Below are 21,536 nucleotides of genomic sequence, written 5' to 3' on the forward strand. Positions count from 1 at the left end.
AAGGCAGGAGCCTGCCCTGACATGGAGAATGTAACCCTCCCCACCTCTCCAAATTGCTGTAAATTTTAAATTCAGGGACTCTCAGGCAACAAAAATTATGGGAGCAGGAAATAACAGTTCTTTAATAGGGGAGAAAATAAAAGGGTAAAATAAACAATGCAGTAAATGAAAACAACACTGGCAGTCACAACCTGACAGCCTGTGGGTCAGGCTGTTGGCAGCAGTCCCATTGGAATTGTGGCTCAGCCCTCCTGCAGTGTCAGGGCTGGCTCTGCTGGAGCAGGGATCCTGGAGAAAGGTGCAGTCTCTGCCTCTGAAGATCCAGTGGAAGAGGCAGCTGCTGTTCCTCTGAGAAATCCAGTGGAGAAGCCATGCTGGTGTTCCAGAATCTCCAGATTATATCCAGGCAGGAATGCTTGGCTCCTCCCTCTGGGCTCACATCTCCCAATGTGATGCTGTAGTTCTTATCAGCCATGCAGTGACATTCAATGGCCTCTTATCAGCAGATGTCCCCTCCCAAGGGAGGAATGATAAGGAAAACTGCCCACTTGACAAAAGACAACTGCCATACAGATGGTAATAGAATACACCTTGCCTTGCAGTCTGGAACACAAGTGAATGATGGATTGCTAACAGAGCAGCAGAATACTTACATTTTTATTATTTTTTTCCAGTGATATCTTTGGACCTTTTCTGATGTTCCCACCTGACAGTATGGTGTGCTCCATAGATTTGATGTTAGAAATTGTTTGGATGCAAATTTTTGTCTCTTTTCTGTTGTGTTTTGATCAAAATATTCAAGCTATCATCTCTGTTAATCTACTTTCTAGCAAGTGTTTTGGAAACACTAAATGAGCAAATACATGTGGACACAGTATTTAAGATGCTTATCCTCCCTCTAAAAGATATTTAGTTTAAAGAATCTTGTTGGAAAACAGAATTAGTTGGACAAATAGAACTTCTCTGCTTGTGTCAGAGGTCTCTGGTAACTATTCTTTAATAGGGTTAGTTTGGTTTTTACTGAAGCAGTCTCATTATCTTAAATTTTTTTCAGTCTTTTCATAACTTGTAAGACATCAAAAGACCTGCCTTGTTGCTGCTTTATGGGAGCAAAACAAAAGTATTAATCAGGGTGGTTGAAATGCATAGGAAGTAATAGGATTAATGAAGAAACACCTGAAGGAAATGTCAGTAGGAAGGCAGAGTTCAGAGCAGGAGGTGCACTAAGATGAATGTGTTCTCTAACCCCTCCCTGCTCTCCACTTCCCGCTGTGGGAGAGGCTGGAGCATTGCTGCCCACTGGCATCCTGAGCTCTCCTGAACATGTACAAACTGCCCTGAGGCTGCCTGCAAAGTGCTGGAAAAGTCATCTTTGGGGAATTTATTGTTCCACAACTGCTGTAGGCAAATTTGTTATTGGTTGCCAAAGTGCTTTCAAAGGCAGCAGTAAACACTGCCAGAGAGCTCATCACCCTGTGTCAAAGGTGCCCCTTTCCCTCCTGCTCCCACAGGCAGGTGTTCCCAGGCACAGGGCTCCAGAGCAGAGCTAAGAATAGGTGTGTGGTCAGCTTCCTTATCCTGCTCTGCTTAACCTTTGTGTCCAGGAGGGATGAGGAAGGAGTGCAGATGACAGCCCAGCAGGTGTTTGAGGAGTTCATTTGTCAGCGCCTCATGCAGGGCTATCAGATCATTGTGCAGTCCAAGCCGCAGAAGCCGGCCCCGGCCGTGCCGCCCCCGCTCAGCAGCAGCCCCCTGTACAGCAGAGGTGAGTGACCTGGCCAGGCTTTGCTCTTCTGCCAGCCCCAGTCACCTGCAGTTAGCACATCCACCAATTGCTCAGCATGCTGTGTTGGCTGTTCTTTGGTGGTTCTTCCCAGGGAAGTTCTGAATGGGGGTGTAGGAATCCCAAATGCTCTTCTTTGCTCATGATATCAGCACATCTTAACTCTAAGAGCAAAGGTTGCTCCCTAAAAATGTGGCCTGAAAGCTGGGGTTTAGCTTGTGCTGAGATCAGAAGCTCACTTCTGGACTCCAGCTCTGGATTCTCTTCCTACAGGCACAGTTTGTTGTTAAAGTTCTGAGTACTGCAGTGTGATGGTGTTCACAGGGGTCCCAGGAATGAGGGAAGAGATGAGAATCTTGACTCCATGTTTCAGAAAGCTGATTTATTATTTTATGATATATATTATATTTTAAAAAATTATATATTAAAACTATACTAAAAGAATAGAAGAAAGGATTTGATCAGTAGACTTGAAAGGAATAGAAAGGAATGATGATAAAATCTTGTGACTGACTAGAGAGTCTGAGACAGCTGGACTGTGATTGGCCATTAATTGAAACCAACCAAATGAGACCAATCCCAGATGCACCTGTTGCATTCCACAGCAGCAGATAATTATTGTTTACATTTCATTTCTGAGGCCTCTCAGCTTCTCAGGAGAAAAGATCTTAGCAAAAGATTTTTCAGAAAATACATCCATGACACTGCAGTAAGCTGAAAGGGTTTTGCTTTTTACAACCAGGTCTTGTGTCAAGAAATAGACCTGAGGAAGAGGATCAGTACTGGCTGAGCATGGGCCGGACTTTCCACAAAGTCACCTTAAAAGACAAAATCATTACTGTGACTCGGTACCTGCCTAAGTGAGTATCTCTGCTTGAGCAGTTTGCTGTCAGTGTTCTGGTGAACATTCTTCTGGGCTTGCTTGAAAGAACACCTTTCTTTTTAGGAGAAGAAAGAGAAGCATCAGTATCAATAATACTGAGATTAATGCTTGTGTTTGATCTTTTAGGTATCCATATGAATCTGCTCAGATAAACTACACCTACAGCTTGTGCCCCTCACACTCTGACTCTGAATTTGTCTCTTGCTGGGTGGAATTTTCCCATGAGAGACTAGAAGAGTACAAGTGGAATTACTTGGATCAGTATATCTGCTCTGCTGGCTCAGAGGATTTCAGGTGAGAGCTTCTTTTCCATCCAGACTGTTCTGTGTCCTAATTGCCTCTTTTTCTTTTTGACCTAAAATTTCATCATCAAGTTCAACCCACGAATGCTCAGTACTCCAGGGAGAATATCTGGCCTGCTTTCACTGTCAGCTTCCAGCAGCTGTTGCCTTGTGGGAACCTTGCTCTGTGTTGCTGCTGCTTAATCTGACCTTTGATACAGACTCTTGATCTCAAAATTCAGCATGAACTTCTTTTTTCCTCTGCTAGAAATGCAAAGAAATAACATAGCATTTTGTACCACACAGATGCTTTTCTTGGCTTCTTACTGATCTGACTCAAAACTTCCATTCATTTTGAAGCTGTTGCAGGTTTGCTTGAGTGCTGGGCTTGACATGCAATCCTACTCCTAAGCTGTGGAGCAAGTGCTTACCAGAAATGTGCAATATCTCCACTAGTATCAATAGCTTTTTTGATACCTTCTCTCCACACAACCAGTCTTTATCATCTTTTCTTTTCAGCTCTCAGTCAAAATACCTCCTACGCTAATGTGCACCTTGAAAATTCCTTTTTGCTTGCATATTTTTAGAGAAAAAGCTTTTGGGGCCTATCTTTTACAGAAAGGAAAGCATATCTCTGTGTGACAATTACTCTGAGGATAGCCTTGTTGCCAGTGATATTCAGATTCTGACCATTCCTTTGCACGTGTGCTCGTTCTGTGTCAGGGACAGCAGCGAGGGTGGTCGCTGAAAAGTGCAGCAGGTATAAAGATTTACACTTTAGATTCTGGAAAACCCTTCCCAGGAAAGCGCTGACCTCTGTCCTGCCTTCCACATTGCCGCAGCCTGATCGAGTCGCTGAAGTTCTGGAGGACGCGGTTCCTGCTGCTGCCCGCCTGCATCAGCGCCACCAAGCGCATCATGGAGGGGGAGGCGCACTGCGACGTGTACGGGGACAAGCCCCGCTCGGACGAGGAGGAGTGGCAGCTCCTCGATGGCTTCATCCGCTTCGTGGAGGGCTTGAACCGCATCCGCCGCCGCCACCGCTCCGATCGAATGATCCGAGTGAGTCCCGCTGGGGCTGGGTGTGCCCTGGGCCGCTGAGGAGGCGTTAGCAGAGAGACACGGGTGTGACCGTGTTTGCAGGGGTCTAGGATGAGGGAAGAGATGAGGGTCTGACTCCATGTTTCAGAAGGCTTGGTTTATTATTTTATGATATATGTTATATTAAAACTATACTAAAAGAATAGAAGAAAGGATTTCATCAGAAGGCTAGCTGAGAATAGAATAGGAATGAATAACAAAGGCTTGTGACTGACTCTGGACTGTGATTGGCCATTAATTAGAAACAACCACACGAGACCAATCCCAGATGCACCTGTTGCATTCCACAGCAGCAGATAACCATTGGTTACATTTTGTTCCTGAGGCCTCTCAGCTTCTCAGGAGAAAAAAATCCTAAGGAAAGGATTTTTCAGAAAATGTCATGGCTACAGCCGAGTGCACCCCGGGCAGGTGGGGCACGGTGCCCCTGTCCCTGTCATCGTGTCATCCATCCCCAAAGGACACTGCTGAGCCCTGTGCTGTGTCAGCTTTCAGACAGTAGGGCTTAATTAAGTGCTTGTTTTGCCTCACAGAAGTGATGTTTTGGGAGAGGAAACAGAGCTGTTTCCTTCAACAGCTTGAGGAAATGTCCCTGGGATGAGCATCCTGTGCTGCTGTGACTGCATCCAGGCTCAGGGCAGTTCTTGCTCAGGGACAAGCCAGGCTCTTCTGCACCATCTTGTCCTGCCACTGCTGTGTTTTATACCATGGCCAGTCTTTTGTTACCCTGATGCCTCCTCTTTGCAGGTGTGCTCTGCTTTGTGCTGCAGGTGGGCTTAGCCTGGCTGCACCACTCTGCCTTGTGATGCAGACAGTTCATCCAGAGGGGGCTGAGGTAGTGAAGCTGGGCACTTCTGGGGTAACCTGGATTGGTTCTGTGCTGCAGATTCAGGAGAAGGATTGGGAAAAGAGAAGTATGCGAGTGAATTTTTGGGTAAACAGTAGTTTCAAGAGGCTGAAGAGAAACTGGCTAGTGTGTATTCAATCCTGTTCTTGTTCTCACAGCAAATGGGGTCATTTTGAAGCAAATTCACCTTTTCCATAGAATAACTGGCATTTTATTTTCAGAATTACATCCACAAAAGACACTAGGCTGTTCCCCTTCTTGTGTACCAGTGGTTTGAACTCCTTTTTTAAAATGTGCTTAATAAAGCCCTGCTGACATGAGGTGTTGTGCTCTTGCTTACTAGTTAAGCCTAGCTTGACTAAGTCTGTGCTTCCATTTTTCTTTGTTAGAAAGGGTCTGCCATGAAAGGCTTGCAGATTGCTGGTCCAATTCCCACTCACTCCCTGGAGCAGTCTGGACCTCCCATTGGGAAAAAAGGAACCTCAGCACTCTCAGCTCTGCTGCAGATGGAAGCCAGTCAGAAGTGAGTCTCTACAGGTTGTGTGAAGAGCCAAGAACATCCTTCCTGCATATTGCACCTGGGCTGGCTAAAGCTCATTTGGGGAACCTTGCCTCATGTTGTGTTAAATACATAAGAGATTAATATTTTTTATGCTATATTAGTATTACACATGCATAATAAAACTGAGTGCAAGGGTCCATGTTGTTTGTGGGGGTAAAAGGTACTTTTGGAATGTTGGATCTGTGCCTCAGTGTGTGGGAAAGCAAATATCTGAAAATACAGCAGTAGCCCTCTGCAACAGTTGCCTTTGGGGGGAAGCTGACACAAAGTCTGTTTGAATAAACTCTGTATTCCTTTTCTTGTAGGACCCTGGGGGAGCAGCAGGCAGCCATGCTTTCTGGGAAGAGCTCTGGCCAGCCTTCAGAGAGTGGGAGCATTGCTATCACACCCACCTATATGGACAGCCCTCGCAAGGTAAGGACTGCCTGGGCTTTCTTTAGCTGCTCTTTCTACACAAGAATCCATCAAATAACCAAAGATTATTTCTCTGAGCACTTGGCTACATCATACCACATTTTACTCTAATTCAGCAAGGGCTGCTCCTGTGCTGGCCTTTGTGTGCAAGGGCAGAGGAATTCAGTTCCCTAAGAGTGACAATGGTGTGGAATCCCTGGGATGCTGTCTCAGCATTTTGCTGATCTAAGTGCTGTTTGCTAATTAGTGCATTTCCTTTGCTGGTAGCACATTTCATGTCAGTCATGGCTTGGCTGCTGGGTGTAGCAGTGCAGAGCTGTGTGCATCTGTGTGCAGGCTGTCTTGGAGAGCAAAATCCACCTCTAGCTTGTGACAGTGTGAACACTGAGTGGGATTTTAACAGCAGGAACTTGAGTCTCTTGCCTCTGTTTAGAGGAGGGGGTGTGTTCCTGAGAAGTGGTTTAGATGTCATTCCTTCACTGGCTGGACTCCAGGCTGGAGAAAGTGATCTTCCTGGAGCTCTCTTGAGGCACTTAAAGAAAAGACTGTGCTATTCCTCAGCCTTTTTGTCAACTGTCCTGTGACACCCAGGAGAGCAGGAACTCTGCCTCCAAGTCCAACCAGAAATATTTGATTATTTTTCTGTGTTCTGACATGAAGGTCTTTCAAATAAAGTAACAAGGAACTGAATAAAGGTAGAGGATCTAAATGTGACCTATCTTTGGGTTCAACAGTTCAAATATTGCAAAGAAAAAGTTCTCAGATTCACCACTATCAACACTTGTTTCAGCATTTTTCTCTAAGCATCTAATGTTTCTACATCCACTGTTTTGTGCCCCCACCAGGAACAAGTATTGTGTTATCCTGGAGACCTAGATATTGAAAGTTGAAGTGATAGAGCAACTGTGATCATCTTAGTACTAGACACTGATTTGTGGTATCAGGGTTTGGAGAGCACAGATGAGTCTGGAGCAGGATGTGCTAGGCCTGGAAACAGCAGGTGCTCAAACTGACCTGAGGTGTGTGTACAAACTTCCACATCATAATTCAGGCTTTGCATGCTTCTCTTCTACCATTTTGAAAAATCAGCTTTTCTCTTTAAATACAGAAATCTTAAATGTCCCTCTCCACCAGTAAAACTGGTGAAAATTGCATGTGAGAAACAGGAGAGAAGAGAAGAATGTTCTGTCCAGTTGTGTGTGGCAGAGGGGGAAAGAGGCCAAGTGGGCTTCCCTAGCAGTGGCACCAGGAGTGTGCTGGGACCAAACCAGCAGATTTTGTGCTACCAGAAAATGCCATTGTTAAAAGTAATGTTCAAAAGCCTCTCTGGAAGGCTGACTGGAGACTCTGGAAGAGTGTGTTATCAATTGAAGGCCTTTCATGCTGCAGCAGTAAACACTCCTGTAAATATTTACACACAGGGACTGGGAGATAAGCAATTGCAATCTCCTAATTGATGGCTTATGCCTGTTGGAAAGATGCCAGTGGGCAGGCAGCATTGAACTCACTGGGGAACAGCAGCCAGTGTGTGCCTCGTGTCACAGCCCCTGCAGGGCTCCTCAGCACAGGGAGCTCTGCCTTTCCACACATTTGCAGCCAGAGAAGTGACAAATTATCACAGCTGTGAGCTCTGCCAGCAGCCAAGGGAGCAAGTGCTTTTCAAGGATGCCCTTCAGTGCTTGAGTTATTCCAGATGAAAACTGAGCCACTGGCTTTGCATCACTTGGATTCAGAGTAGAATTGACAAGTCACTGGACAACACTGTGGTTTTAACCCAGTGAGCTCACCTACTCGATTTAACCCAGTGAGGTTTAACCCACTTGATGTGTTTGGGAAGTCTTTGCCCTTATGGATCCAGGGCACTTGGCTCTGCACAGTGTAAGTTGCCAGTCAGGTAACCCTGGCATTGATTCTTCCCAGAAACTGTTTTATATGTATGTACCAAGGTAAGCATCATCTTAACTGCAGGCTAGACAAAAATATTTTGCCAAGGGAACAGAATAAAGAATTGCAAATAGGGAATGAAAATCTAGATGAGTTCCACTACATTGTCTTGTGTGATAAGAGAGTCGTGACACATCTTTGAATAGCAGCTGGGGATAAATTCACTGGGGTTGGCAGTAGGCAGGAGCATAGCACAGGCAGTGTCTGTTTAATTTTGCATGAAGTATTAAACACAGTGTTGGAAGGGTCTTTGTGATGAGTTTTTCTTCCCTTTCCTTTGCACCATACCAGACTTGTATGTAAGAGGAAGAGGATGCTTCCTGAAAAGAGCTCCTTTGCCTTTCCCTCTTTATCATTTGAATGTCTACCAGATTAGAAAAAAAAAACAACCTGTCCTTCTTTGGATATTTGTCATTACACCTGTGGTTTCTGTATTTCAGTTTTGTATTTGGGATGGAAGCCCCCATACTTCAGAGCTCAAGACTTTCTCCTTTGAAGTATGGAGGGAAGGCTGCAGTTTCAATTGGCTTCTGATCAGTGTGGGTTTAAAAATTTTGGGAATGCATCTGTGCCAAGGAAAAGCAATGTCTCGTTACAGAGAGAGAAAGTAAAGATGTGTGTGTGAGTAATTCCTGATGCTGTGCATTCTGCTGCAATGACCTTCTGGGTCTGGGATTTGCATTCTCCTCATACTTTCTCTCTGTGGTCATTTCATACTTGCACAACCTTTTATTTGCTTTTCTTGAACTCCTTGTTCCTGTTGCTGTTGCCATTAATGGGCCTACTTCCTCTGATGCCTTCAGGATGGGGCCTTCTTTATGGACTTTGTTCGCAGCCCACGCACAGCTTCAACCTTCTACTCCCAGGTCAGTTTGGAATGGGTTGTTGTCATCTCTGGCTTTTGGATTGAGGTGATGGACAGCATTTGTGTCCTGAGCTGAACACGCTGGGAGCCTGTGTTGGTTTTCCATTGAGTGAGGTGTACAGCACTGGCAGAACAAAGTGGCAGATGCAAGCATTTTTCCCCACCATTCAATGTTTGTGCTGTGTTTTGGATGTTCATGTGCCATGTCCTTTGCAGTACTGTCTTGTCAACTATTAAAGCTGCTCTTTTTGATTTCCAGTAAGTGCTTGTTTTCCATCTTCCCTCACTGAACAAAATGGCAACAGCTCACTTGTCTGGTTCTTGGCTAAATTTCTTCTGTCGTGTTTGACAGGTGACTCTGGAGATATCCAAGTCAAATTGTCTCCTTGGATTCCTGAACAACTGAGGCTGAAAATAGATAGTATCATCTTGGTTTAAAAGAGTCCTTGAGGCTGAAGTCGTTTGTCCAGTTAACACCAGTTAGGAATTAGCAGTAACACAGTGTGGCCATGGGAAATGCTGCTGCTTGAAGTGAGCCCTGAGGAGGGAGAAAGGCCTTTGCTGGCTGTGGGCACTGAAGAGTTGACCCTGGAGCATCTGCTGGTTTTGGCTGCCCAAAAAGGGACATCTGCCATTAGAGATTTTTGGGGTGTGAGAAATGGCATAAATAAAGGACTTTTGGCAGTCAGACCTAAGTCAAGCTCCCAGCTTTGTGATTTTGAGCTGTGTGTGTGCTGTGGATTCATCACAGCAGAGCAGCCCCCGTGTTTATACCAGCTTGAGTTCGAATTCCTCTGCCGTTCGTGTTCTCTCCCCCACCTCTCCAGTTTTATATAATGTGCCTTTACTAAACCATACGTGTTAATGACAGATGGCAATTACAGCCTGTACTTAGCTGAATCCTTCAGCATTCATGCTCTTTCTGAAATGATTTTATGGTAATTTTGTGAACTATTCAGTCTACCATTGGAATAGTGTGAGTGTTCCTGCGGGAGGAAAGTGTTCCTGTTGTCTTGGCGACATAGGTGTGGGTGGGTGTCAAGCAGCCTTCTCATACTGCCCTGAGAAAGGAGGGGAGATGAGCTGGGGTTTTTTTTGAGCATTATGAAACTTGAATTCGTGTGATACATTTGCATATTTTTGAGAGTTAGACTTGAAGCTGTATTTGCTAAATGCTTACTACCTTCCCATAGTGATCAAGTGTCCTGTTGCGTGCTTATAATCAGTTATTCCCTTGGGTTGAAAATGGAACTGGTGTTGCTGGTTTGCCAGTAGTTCTCTCAATGCAATTGTTGCTGGGTTGGTGATCCTCATCTTTATTTGGGTCTGAATTTGTTGTTTGTCAGGAGCTCTGTAGTGATGACAAAGTAGGACTGTATTTATCCCTTCTGCATATGCCTGTGCTTCCTTAGAGCATTGCTTGTTGTTGACTAACTTGGGCTGAGGCACGGATGATGTGGGGAGGGAAGAAGATGGGAAAAGGATTACATGATGGATTTCACAGAGATGTTGCTGTGTTTGCTCCTCCCAGGTCTCTATTGATCAGTCAGTTCCTGCATCCTCAGATGGCAGCACCTTGCTACCCATGGGGCAGGTCCCTGACAGGGGCAGCAGCCAGGGGAGCACCCAGAACGCTGCAGAGCCAGGATACAGCACAGCTGCTGCTGCAGAGGGCAGGTAGGAGAGGCACAGCAGTGCTGTACTGCAGAGCTGTTCAATTCCAGCCCCTTGCTGGTGTCAGGGAATGGGCACTGAAGCAGAGCCTGGGAACAGGCTGTGCTGTGCCTGTCAGCACGAGCAGGCACTTGTCACAAGACCTTACTGCAGCATTTCCACGTGCAGACAGAGTGGTAGTAAAATAAGCCCTGCAACCCAGTTTTCCAGACTTAAATGAACACAAGGCCTGATTTCTCCACCCACAAGAAGGGCTTCATTCTTCAAGAAATGAAGAAATTCCATTTCTGGAATCTGCTAGTAGGAAACCAGGCTTTGAATTGACATCTTGTCTGTTTTGGCAAGGGGCAGGGGGGCTGCAGGTCTAATTGGTTGATGAAATCCAAGAGGTTCTAACCTGGAAGGAAGACACCAGGGAGGAAGTAATGTTGAAAATAAACTTTATTAGCACCTGTTTCCTGTGGTTGTATCTTACAGTAAAAAAATTAACCAACTTCAGAATGTTTGCTCTCAATTGCTGCTGAGTACAGCTGGATGTGACACATTGCACTGGGTCCATATAGCAATGTCCTGGTGACCTCAGGGGGGAAATACTCATCTGATGCTTTTAGTTGTGCTTGAGATGAAAAAGGAAATAAATGTGGCAAAGTCACTGTTGAGAAGAGAGAGCAATTTTCTTCAATGTACATATTGGAACAAATCTAGCAGTTTCCTTGATTTCTGAATGTGCTTTTGTTTACTGCCCAGCTCTCAGCAGTGTTCAACAAGTGCTCTGACTTCCTCCTCCACTTTGGTAGAGATTCTTGAAGCCATGAAACACCCCACGTAAGTTTTTAATATAAATATAAATGTGCTTAACATGTGATGAGATGTTTAATAAGAGGACATGAGAAGTGGAGTCATTCAAAGCAGAGCCCATGCCAGCTGTTGAAGAGTTTTAAACTTCCTTTTGTTATTCAGTTCCAGACTCTAATAAGGAATTTTATAGAAATTGAGATATGAACTAAGACTTCAATTATTAGAGTCCCAGAACCTTGTCAAATCAAGAATTCCCAGTAAGTCAAATCAAGAATTCCCAGTAAGTCACCCAAGTGCTGTCAATGGCAGCTCTTCATCTTGTTGCCAAAAGCCAATGAGGCATCACTCCAGGGGCACTGGGCATTTCTTGTCCTGTATTCTACCCTCCCTCTCCCTTTTGTCCTTTCCCCCAGCAGTGATTTTTGTCTTTGTTACCTAAAAGAGCTCTTGATCAGTGTTGACACGTGTGACTTGCTGTGCTCCAGCACAGGGATCCAGCTGCTCTCTGAACAGAAGGGGCTCTCCCCCTACTGCTTCATCAGTGCAGAGGTTGTGCACTGGCTGGTGAATAACGTGGAAGGGGTGCACACCCAGGCCATGGCCATTGACATCATGCAGGTAAGGAAACTCCAGGAGCACATGGAGGGCCAGAAATGCCTCGCTCTGGGAAGAAAGTAAAGTTTTAGAGCAAAGCATAGCAATCATTTCTCTTACTTATTTAAATCCTCTTATGGATGAGCATTGCAAGCAGTGCTCAATAGAATATGAGGTGATGATGACATTTTTGGATTTCCTATCACAAAACAGCAAAATATTCTTCACTAGTACTACATGGTTTTTTCTACTTATATGGTGATGGTTCTGTTTATAACCTCCAATTAGCTGGCACTTACCAGGTGCTCTGCACAGTGTTGGAATTGAGGCACTGGGCTGTGATTTGGTTTTCCTTTCTGATAATTAGTTAATAAAGTTGTAATAAAACCAGCATATGACCTTTCAGATCTGAAGCAGACACACTTTATGCAGGAACACTGCTTGTATTCATCAAGGGATTTTTCTGTATTGAACTGTGTCAGGGGCAGAAGGTTGGAAATGTTCTGGAGTTCATTCCTCTGCTGAGATCCCATATCAATTAACAGAGAACTTAGAATGTTTCCAAACTCTTACCTTCTATAAATCCATCTAGAAAACCAGAGCAGGGTATGGAGACAGACATCTGTAGAAAGGTCAAATGTAATTTCTCAGGGAGATAAGAAATTCCTACATTTATTGAATATGAAGAGATAACTTTGCAGGTAATTCTTGTTAGGCACATATCTGGACAAAAAGATGCCAAGGAAAAGAAAATTACTTCCTAATGTTCTCTAGCAACCTTTTTATGTAATTGGAAGAGTGATTTCTTTATCATGTTGGCTCTGTTCTTTCTTTTTCTTGTTCAGAAAATGTTAGAAGAGCAGCTTATTGTCCATGCATCTGGAGAAGCTTTACGAACCTTTATTTATGGCTTTTATTTTTACAAGATTGTTGTGGACAAAGAACCAGACCGAGGTCAGCATTGTTATTACAAGACTTTGCTCACTATCCCTTTGCATAATCACTGGGCTGTTCTTGATTCTTAGGGGTGCTGCAGCAGGAATGCATTTTGGGAGCTACCAAAACCACTGATGTCAAGAGTCTGAGAAATTTGGCCTTTTTAGTTAAGGAAAAAAAAGAATAGCAGAAAACATAATTTTTATCCTGCCTCTTTTTTATCAAGAGCTACTTTTCTGTCTGAGCCTTGTCCACTTGTGTGGTGGTGTTCACAGGGGTTCCAGGATGAGGGAAGAGATGAGAATCTTGACTCCATGTTTCAGAATCCTGGTTTATTATTTTATGATATATGTTATATTAAAAGAAAATTATATATTAGAACTATAGTAAAAGAATAGAGGAAAGGTTTTCATCAGAAAAGAAAGAAAGGAATGACAATAAAATCTTGTGACTGCCCAGAGAGTCTGAGACAGCTGGACTGTGATTGGCCATTAATTAAAAACAGCTGCATGAGACCAATCAAAGATGCACCTATTGCATTCCACAGCAGCAGATAATTATTGTTTACATTTCATTTCTGAGGCCTCTCAGCTTCTCAGGAGAAAAAACTCCTAGCAAAAAGATTTTTCATAAAACATGTCCGTGACACACTTGTTTCTAACCGACTTCCCTTCCCCTTGTGCAGTGGGGCTGCAGCAGCCTGCCATGTGGCACACAGCTGCCATGGATGACTTCTCAGCCTTCCAGAGGAAATGGTTTGAGGTGGCCTTTGTGGCAGAAGAGCTGCTGCACTCGGAGATCCCGGCGTTCCTGCTGCCCTGGCTGCCCAGCCGCCCCGCCTCCTATGCAAGTAGGCACAGTTCCTTTAGCCGCAGTTTCGGAGGACGGAGCCAGGCAGCTGCACTCTTAGGTAGATGCACAGCACAGGTGACAGCTGGGGAAGTTCATGGGGATAGTTTGAAAGGGGAAGAGCAGCCAGCCAAGGGGATGATCTCACGTGGACCAGCAATCAAGCTGCAAATTTCATGCTGGCCTTACAGTGTCTTGCATGTGGACTCGCTCTCATATGCTTGAGGTGTGTTTCACTGGCTGGGCAGGAAACTTTTACTTTTTATTGTGTTCCAGTACTCTGAAGTATTTCTTAAAGCACTCCTTCTTCCTGAACCTCTAAAATTCAGGGAGGAAGATACTTTGTCTCCTTGCAAATCCACAGAGACTGTTCACAACCTGTAAGGAGGATGGAGGGATAAGTTGTGAGAACGGCAAAGCAACCAAACTGTTCTTAAAATTACATATCTAATTGCTTCCTAGGGGCAAAAGCCACAGGGAGGTCCAGATGTGTTAGAAGTCTCTGTGATGTGCTGGGGGCTTTCTAGCTAATCTGAACCAGACTCCTTGCACTAATGAGTCTGTGAAGCCCAGCTGCAGATGATCCCTGTGGTATGGAAGCAGTAGGAAGATCTTGCTGCTGGGCAAGGTCCCAGTAGTGTCTGATGTTCTCTGAGGTGTGGAGAGCAACCCCGACTGCTCTAACAGCCCATGAAACACACTGGCTGCGTGACTGACCCTGTTGCTTTGTCAGCTTCTTGTTACATTTCCAGGCCAGCCTGAGTCACTTGCTTTTGTTCTCCTTTCCTTGTTTAAAAGAAAAATCATTGCTATGGAACTGCAGCTTCAGGTTTATTTAGATGCATCTGTTAAAGGCCTAGCAATTAAGGATAAAAAGAAAAATTTTGATTTTCTCTTGTTGTGTATATCTAACCTTCTGAAGAGAAGTGCCTTACTGCAGGTGTAGTATCTCTTAAACCTGAAGTCACAGTAATCCTTGTGTATTTCTGAGAGCCTTGTTGGAAGAGGAACAGCATCAGAAACCCAAAAGCATTAAGGATAGGGAGTCTGAACTAATGGTTAATTCTCTGAAGTCAACATATGCAGGTTATTTTCCCTGTCACATGATAAATCTGTTGCCTTGGCTGGTGTCCAGCCTCATTAGCTCCGTGGCTGGCTAGAGCTGAAGCCTGAACTGGCTGGCATGAAAGTATTGTGGAGGCTGGAGGCACTGGGGCCAGATCCTCTTCATGGTTTGATCTCTTACTCACTATTTAGCCTGAGAAAGCCAGTTGACATTCCTGTGTTTGTGTTCTCTTGTGAGTTCATGAGAAGCCTGAGGCTCAGCAGGCCTGCACCCCTGGGGATGAGTAGAGGTGTCCTCAGTGTCCCCCTCACCTTTCATTAAACACCAGCCAGGAAAAGAGAGTATTCCTGCAGCATGTGGGTATTGCACACCTGAGTAGCTCTCCTTTTCCTTTCAGTTGGGATCATGTCCATTTTACTATTTAACTAATTTGCAGCCCTTGAACGAGTGATAAATGCCTTTAGATTGCTCTCATGCAGTCTGGGTTTTCCAGGAATTGTAGTTTCTTGTAGAAAAATTGAGCTTGGAAGTTTTTTCTTACAAAGGAACTGGTTTAAATGATGCTTCTGTGCTGTCCCTCTTCTAAACAGTATTCCAAAAAAACTTCAGCAGTTCATCTGAGGTAAAGAGCTTTACTAAACCCAGATGACCCCTGGTCCACGTGACTTCATTTGTTCCTCTCTTGGTCTTGATTAGGTTGTGGTTTTTATTTCTTCCCCTCCCCACCTTCCCTAAATGTCAGGCTGTGACATAAAATTGCATGCAAGCATTGGGAGCTCTGGAACAAGCTCCATGTATCTCTCAAATCTGTCCCTCCCAATTTCCCAATCACCTGCCCAGCCTGTCCCCTTTCCCTCCCCAGTGGAAGTGTGACCTGTGACCCAGCTAATCTTGTCCCTTTGATTTGTAGCAGTGCATGCACTAGCAACTGTAGTCATGTATGTAGTGGAGTCTGTGACTGGAGAATAACCTGCCTGCTCCTCTCCGATTTGCTTAGTCAATCTGTAGTTAAATACTCAATAGTAGAAGACAATTGGGAAGCAGGTGAGTCCTCTTAAAGTCTGACCTATGGAAGCCAGAGTATTTTCTATTAAAACAAGTTGGTTTTAATCAGAAGCTTCTGAATTCAGACACATGGACATTTCTCATCAGTGTTTAATGTATTTTTGATTAGCTCACCTTGTTGGACTGGTTTCCTCTGGCTTTGCCTGTGAGCTGCAGCTGCAGACAAGGCAGGGGGACAGTCCAGCTGTACCAGGGAGTCTGCAAAAGCAGACTCTGGGAAAAGCAACAGTGTAAGGGAGCAGGGAGCTCATTCTTCACAGTGTGCTGCTTTGGGCACACTGGGCTGTGGTGTTATCACTGACCTCTTGGCTAATGACCAACACCTACCTGACTGAGCTGCTTTGCTTTCACAGCTTCCAGGATGTTGTTTTCCAACACACTTTGTTATAAATTTGGCACCATGACCTCCTGACCACAAGTATGGTATTCACAATATCCCAAAGGAGCCAGAAAAAGAAATTCTCGCAGTGTTGGTCTGACAATACCAGATCAACTCAGAAATTGCAAATGATACATTTCCCAAAGACAAAAATGGGTCTTATTTGTGAAACAAAACTGGGTGATGTTCTTTCATTTTTGTTGTGTTTTTATTTTTCACGTTCTACACTGCAATAATAGCAATGTAAAGGGTTCCCTTATAATCTTGAAAGTGCCTCCAGGTACCTTGCAGTAGCAGTGAAGGTGGGAACTTTCCATCTACCTTGAGGAGGGATTTCATTTTTTTTTTTTTTTGAACTACCATCAAACCATCAAATGATAAGATAATTTAAAAGCTGACCCTATCAAGGGGTGCACATCTCCTTCAGGAAGAGATAACACACATCCCTCATGCATGCAATACTAAAAAGGGCAGAAGTTTTCCCATAGAAGCCTTGCAGCCCATTGTTTTCTGTCAATTTTTAACATTACAGAAATGTTACATTATGTATTTGTCTCAAGAAAAGTTGAAGGTGATGGTGTGTTTCATAGCAGGACTTTGGTTTCCAAGTCAGGAGATCTGGGTTCTGTCCCCAGCCTTGCAGTCCTGTGCGTGACACCAGCCAGGTCACTTCCACTGCTGTGCTTCTGTCCCTCTCCTGCCTGGTACCTGAGGGTTTCTGTCACCTGAGGGATGCTGGGGTATGGGGCACAAAAGGAGCTGCATCTTGGGCACTATCCCAGCCCTTACTACAAGGCACCAGGAGCTGTTGCAGTGGTCAGAATGCTGCTGCATGTCTTGGCTGACTCTGTGCTTTTACAGAAAGTGTTGGATGTGCACTTTCAGCAATGTGCTAATGTGGGATATTGATATGGGATTAAAGAAACAAGAAGTTTAACTTCTAATCTCCTTTAGCTGTGGAAAGTCCTGGAATGCTCCTGCCCCATGTAACAGCACCCTGTTGTGATTTCTGGTGGAGGCATATAGAAATATTTGGGATGTTTTGGGCATGAGGAAGCTGGTGTTGTCTGGCCATGCATAATTATGGCACCAGTTGCTTGTTGATTACCTGCTGGATTCTTGGATCTCTGTCCTTACTGCAGCTGAAATGTCTTTTGACTGCTTGGGGAGGTGATTCTGTAGCACATACCCCTGACATGAGAAATACTTGAGGATTTTTGTCTTTTGTCACCTGGATGAGCCACATTCTGGGACTTTTCTGTCAGCCTGAAAATACCTGGGGAGGAATGGGAGGACAAATTGATTTCAAATGACTAATCTTGGTTCTGTTCTCTCCACGCTGTCTGCCTCCTTCTCCCTGATGCCCTTGTGAACCCTGCTGTCCCCTGGCTGCTGCCCAGCTGCCACGGTGCCCGAGCAGCGCACGGTGACGCTGGATGTGGATGTGAACAACCGCACGGACCGGCTGGAGTGGTGCAGCTGTTATTACCATGGCAACTTCTCCCTGAACGCTGCCTTTGAGATCAAGTTACACTGGATGGCAGTGACTGCAGCTGTTCTTTTTGAGATGGTGAGATCCTGGCGTTCTGGGCAGCCACAGAAGTGCCTGTCTGGCCTCTGTGTCCCTTGGACCACTGGGGACATTGTACTAGGGAGTCTTAGGGAGAGAGACAGTGGCTTCCATCTGCCTTTATTTCCATAGGTAATTTTCCTGGTGCTTGTTAGTGTTGCTGCATCTGGTCAGCATTTATCACACCAGCTCTAGTCATTCTGTCTGCCTGAGTGTGTTCTGCTTTCAGTGGGTTTTATGCACACTGTGCAGAGATCAACACAGGTCAAGGTGATAAATTTAAGTCCCCCTTAGGCAAATTTTAAGCCCTGAGCCAGGTCTTTGGAAAAAAATCTGTTTCACATTACATTCCTTCTATCCCCAAACCTTAAAACTTTAAATCTCAGTGGAATTGCTTTCATAACAGGGCTTTTCCAGGCAATGTGTTTTTCCTGCTCAGGAATGTTTTAGGGTTTTTTTAACTTGGTGAAAACATTTTGAAGTGAAAACTTGTCACTTTTTAATTTTTAGATTAAATTTTTAGATTTCATTTTTAGATATTTTTCCCTAATGTAGCTTCTGTGAAACTCAAACTGTTTAACACCAGGCTTTACCCCACCCAGCCAGACAGCACTAGGTAGTCGGTTTTGCTTTTATTTAAAATCAATTGCACTGTTCCAGTAAAGCAGAAGTGTTTAGCCACTGGTGATAAGTAGGCTGAATCAGTTCCTGAAAAATGTCCTATTTTAAAGTGCTTTCTGATTGATGAGCACTTCAGAAAAAGGAAAGCCTGATGTCTTGTGCTTGCACTGCTTTGCTTGCAAGGACGTTGGTGTGCCTGCCCTGCCGAGCGGGCTGAGCCTGTGGAGATTTGAGCACGTCTGATCTATTCCTGGGGAATGAGTTGCTCTTGTGCACAGAAGTGCCCTTGGTCAGCTGGCATGTGTGCTGTGATTCATTGTGTGAATCTCTGCTCAGGTTCAGGGCTGGCACAGGAAGGCCACCTCCTGTGGGTTCCTGCTGGTGCCAGTGCTGGAAGGCCCCTTTGCCCTGCCCAGTTACCTGTACGGGGACCCGCTCCGAGCTCAGCTCTTCATCCCCCTCAACGTCAGCTGCTTGCTGAAGGAGGGCAGTGAGCATTTGTTTGATGGTAAGAAATGCACTTTGCTTTACCCCTCAGGGTTCTTTGTGCAAACAGGTCACTGTTGGTGCAGAGCTGACATCAAGGGGCTCCTTTACCAGCCAGCCTTAGGTAAAGGAGCTGTTTTTGCAGGTCAGCTGCCCCTCAGGAAGGAGGTGCTGGAGGAAGCTGTGCTGGCAGGCTGATTGTGGGCAGCAGGAAGCACCAACACACAGGAAGGGTGGTCTCCCCAGTGATGCTTACCCTGTGCCCTTTCAGACCCATATCCAGTAGCTGTTGTGTTTGACAGACTCTTGTGTCTGTTTTGCTGCTACACCCACAGCTGCTCTGCATTTGTATCCTGCATTTGTTTATTCTCCCCCTCCCTAAGATTGGGTTTTCACCACTGCCATCCTTCTTTTGTTGTTGCTATGGTTACTTTAATGGTTACAGTGTTTGCACATGAGATTAAGCAGAGAAGCTGCAATCTCATTTTCTGCAATGTGACCTCGCCCTTTCCAGTGAGCCTGTTGTGGTAAACCTCAGGTGGAACCACAAAATCAGAGACGTGTCCCATGCAGAGAAGGGCAAAATTGCATAATGAGGAGGGAGAATGAGCAAAAGGCTCTGTTTTAACATAGTAAGTTTGATATTGTAATCAACCCTTGACTCAGTGTCCAGGTGTAACTGAACAATGAATGTGACAAATCCGTATGCTGTGAGGTCACCATAGCCCAGCTGACTGAATTAAATATTTTCAGAGCACTCTTGTGATACACAGCAGCCCACTCTTTTCCTTACCCCTCCCACACCCCCCCCTTTATGTTCCTCTCCTTCATCTCAAGAGACACAAATAATAAATTCAGATATGAGTCTGCTACTGGCATGCACAAGACACATCTCTGAGACACCTGACAAAAAAGTGTGACTGAAAGAAATGGCATGGGGAAGTAAAGAGTGCCCTGAGGCCTCCTGAGCAAAAGTGAAGTCTTCAAAAGGAAGGAAATAAAGTATCTTTACTAGATAATTGTTACTTTTCTGTTTGTTTCAGGCTTTGAACCAGAAACATACTGGGACAGAATGCATCTTCTGCAGGAAGCAATAGCACACAGGTGTGTCTGCAGTGGAGTGGGGTGACCCAACAGTTCCTGCCTCCCTGGACAATGTGGGGTGAAGGCCTGTGCTGAACAGTCACTCCTGAGTCTCTTGGGTTCTGTGCTGTCTGCCTCTCTGAATTCTGCTTACAGACTGCTGTACTAAAACACAGCCTCCAGCCCCAGGGGGTTCTGTGGGTGCCAGGGGCAGCTGTGGGGTGTTTCAGCCTGTCCCTCCTTAGGAACCATACTGTCCTCCTAGGGAGAGCCTTTGGGAAGTGCCTGTTATTCCAAGCTAGAAGCAGAAAGGCTGTAAATGGATTCTTCCTGGGAAGGAACAGTGTATTATAGCCTGTTAAAAATACAACACCTTCTTGTGTATTTAGCATGGTCTTGAGCTGGATGACACCTGATGATTGACAATAGGGAGGAGCCCTGGGGTGGGAGCTGTACAGAGGAGGTTGGGCCAAGTTTAAGAAGGAATTGTTGGAACCTTTGGGTACTATCTAGGCTTATCCCTTTGTGTGATTGAACTGCCAGTTTCTTTCATGGTGTAGATGCTGGGGTTTTTTTCATGACACAGAGGGCTGCCTTTTGTAATGGACTTTAGCTTGGAAATCAGCTTTCATTACTTTAGAAAGGAGAAGAACAGGTATCCTATGAACAGCAGACAGCTGCCAGGTAAGCTGCTTGAAGTTCTGCATGGAACATTGCACATAATGAAAATAATAATGTTGCAGCTTGAAACAAGCCCAGGGAACTTCTGTCTTGACTGTTGCTCTTCCCTCTCTCATGTGCAGCTGCCCCATTTTGTCAGAGACTGCATGGAGCTGCTGCTCTTGCTTCCAGCTCGAGTCAGGACAGGGAGCAGTGTGGGGTGACAGGCCTGAGCAGTGTGGGGTCACAGGCTTTCACACTGTGTCTGGCAGGGAATATTTGGAGAGGCTCAGCTCTCTTCATCCCTTTTCCTTTTGCCTTCAGGCCATGAGAAAGGGATAGTGGAAGGATTTCCTCTGGTGCCTCTGCCTTCGGCTGAGGAATTCTACCTGGAGTGGCTCTTTTTATATTTTTGTTTTCTTTTCTTCTTTAATTCCCCTTGTCTCTATTTCTTCAGATTTGGATTTGTACAAGATAAATATTCAGCCTCTGCATTCAACTTCCCAGCAGAAAACAAGCCCCAGTATATCCATGTCACAGGTGAGCAATATTTGGGAGGCTCTGTGGCAAGGAGGAGGTTATTACAAACAAGAGAACCATTTCACATGTGGTTTGTGTTTTGTGTCAGTGATGTTGGTGCTGTTCTGTCCCTAACCAGATGACAAGTAGGTGTGTCAGAAAACACAAACCAGAAGACTGGAGGGGGCAGTATGAAAAGCACGAAGTGTTGCTGCTAATAAATGATGTTGGTTTGAAATCCTGCTTTACAGCAGCTCTGAAAGTTTTCTTTCCAGAAGATGAGGAAATTTTAAAAAATAAGGCAAAGCTTATTCCAAGGTCAATGTAAATAAATGTGTACCCAGAAGCAAGAAGGAGGGAAAGGTGTTGGGACAAGTCAGTGCTCTGTTTTTGTGTCAGTGCTCTGTTTTCATGCTTAAGGTCTGTTGTAGATGCATCTCTACCCATACACACTGTGTGGGAGACAGATCAAGCTTTTAGGGTCTGCTTGCTGAGATGTGAAAACAATGACAGGAAGGCAGTGTTTGGAGAATTGCAGAAGAGAATGGAAATGGAT

The 21,536-nt window shown here is 45.0% G+C and overlaps 1 protein-coding gene across 8 annotated transcripts in view; it reads left to right on the plus strand.

Annotated features, from left to right (window-relative positions):
• The window catches only part of DEPDC5 (DEP domain containing 5, GATOR1 subcomplex subunit), a 42,852-nt gene that overhangs the window by 20,224 nt on the left and 1,092 nt on the right, over window positions 1-21,536 (plus strand). For 2 of the 8 annotated variants that reach the window (XM_071445589.1, XM_071445588.1), the window contains exons 27-42: window positions 1,605-1,765; window positions 2,526-2,643; window positions 2,793-2,960; window positions 3,790-4,009; window positions 5,285-5,418; window positions 5,763-5,871; window positions 8,619-8,681; window positions 10,212-10,357; window positions 11,102-11,179; window positions 11,638-11,770; window positions 12,592-12,700; window positions 13,368-13,592; window positions 17,442-17,611; window positions 18,569-18,740; window positions 19,762-19,822; window positions 20,919-21,001. In XM_071445589.1, coding sequence (XP_071301690.1) covers window positions 1,605-1,765; window positions 2,526-2,643; window positions 2,793-2,960; window positions 3,790-4,009; window positions 5,285-5,418; window positions 5,763-5,871; window positions 8,619-8,681; window positions 10,212-10,357; window positions 11,102-11,179; window positions 11,638-11,770; window positions 12,592-12,700; window positions 13,368-13,592; window positions 17,442-17,611; window positions 18,569-18,740; window positions 19,762-19,822; window positions 20,919-21,001 — 2,150 coding nt within the window. Of the gene's footprint in view, window positions 1-1,604; window positions 1,766-2,525; window positions 2,644-2,792; window positions 2,961-3,789; window positions 4,010-5,284; window positions 5,419-5,762; window positions 5,872-8,618; window positions 8,682-10,211; window positions 10,358-11,101; window positions 11,180-11,637; window positions 11,771-12,591; window positions 12,701-13,367; window positions 13,593-16,015; window positions 16,395-17,441; window positions 17,612-18,568; window positions 18,741-19,761; window positions 19,823-20,918; window positions 21,002-21,536 lie in introns of those variants that run through there. The other 6 variants (XM_071445591.1, XM_071445592.1, XM_071445590.1 and 3 more) reach the window with 5 other exon arrangements.

Source organism: Agelaius tricolor, unplaced genomic scaffold, assembly GCF_023055355.1.
Source record: "Agelaius tricolor isolate 1412-34295 unplaced genomic scaffold, bAgeTri1.0.p SCAF_20, whole genome shotgun sequence".
Lineage (NCBI taxonomy): Eukaryota > Metazoa > Chordata > Aves > Passeriformes > Icteridae > Agelaius > Agelaius tricolor.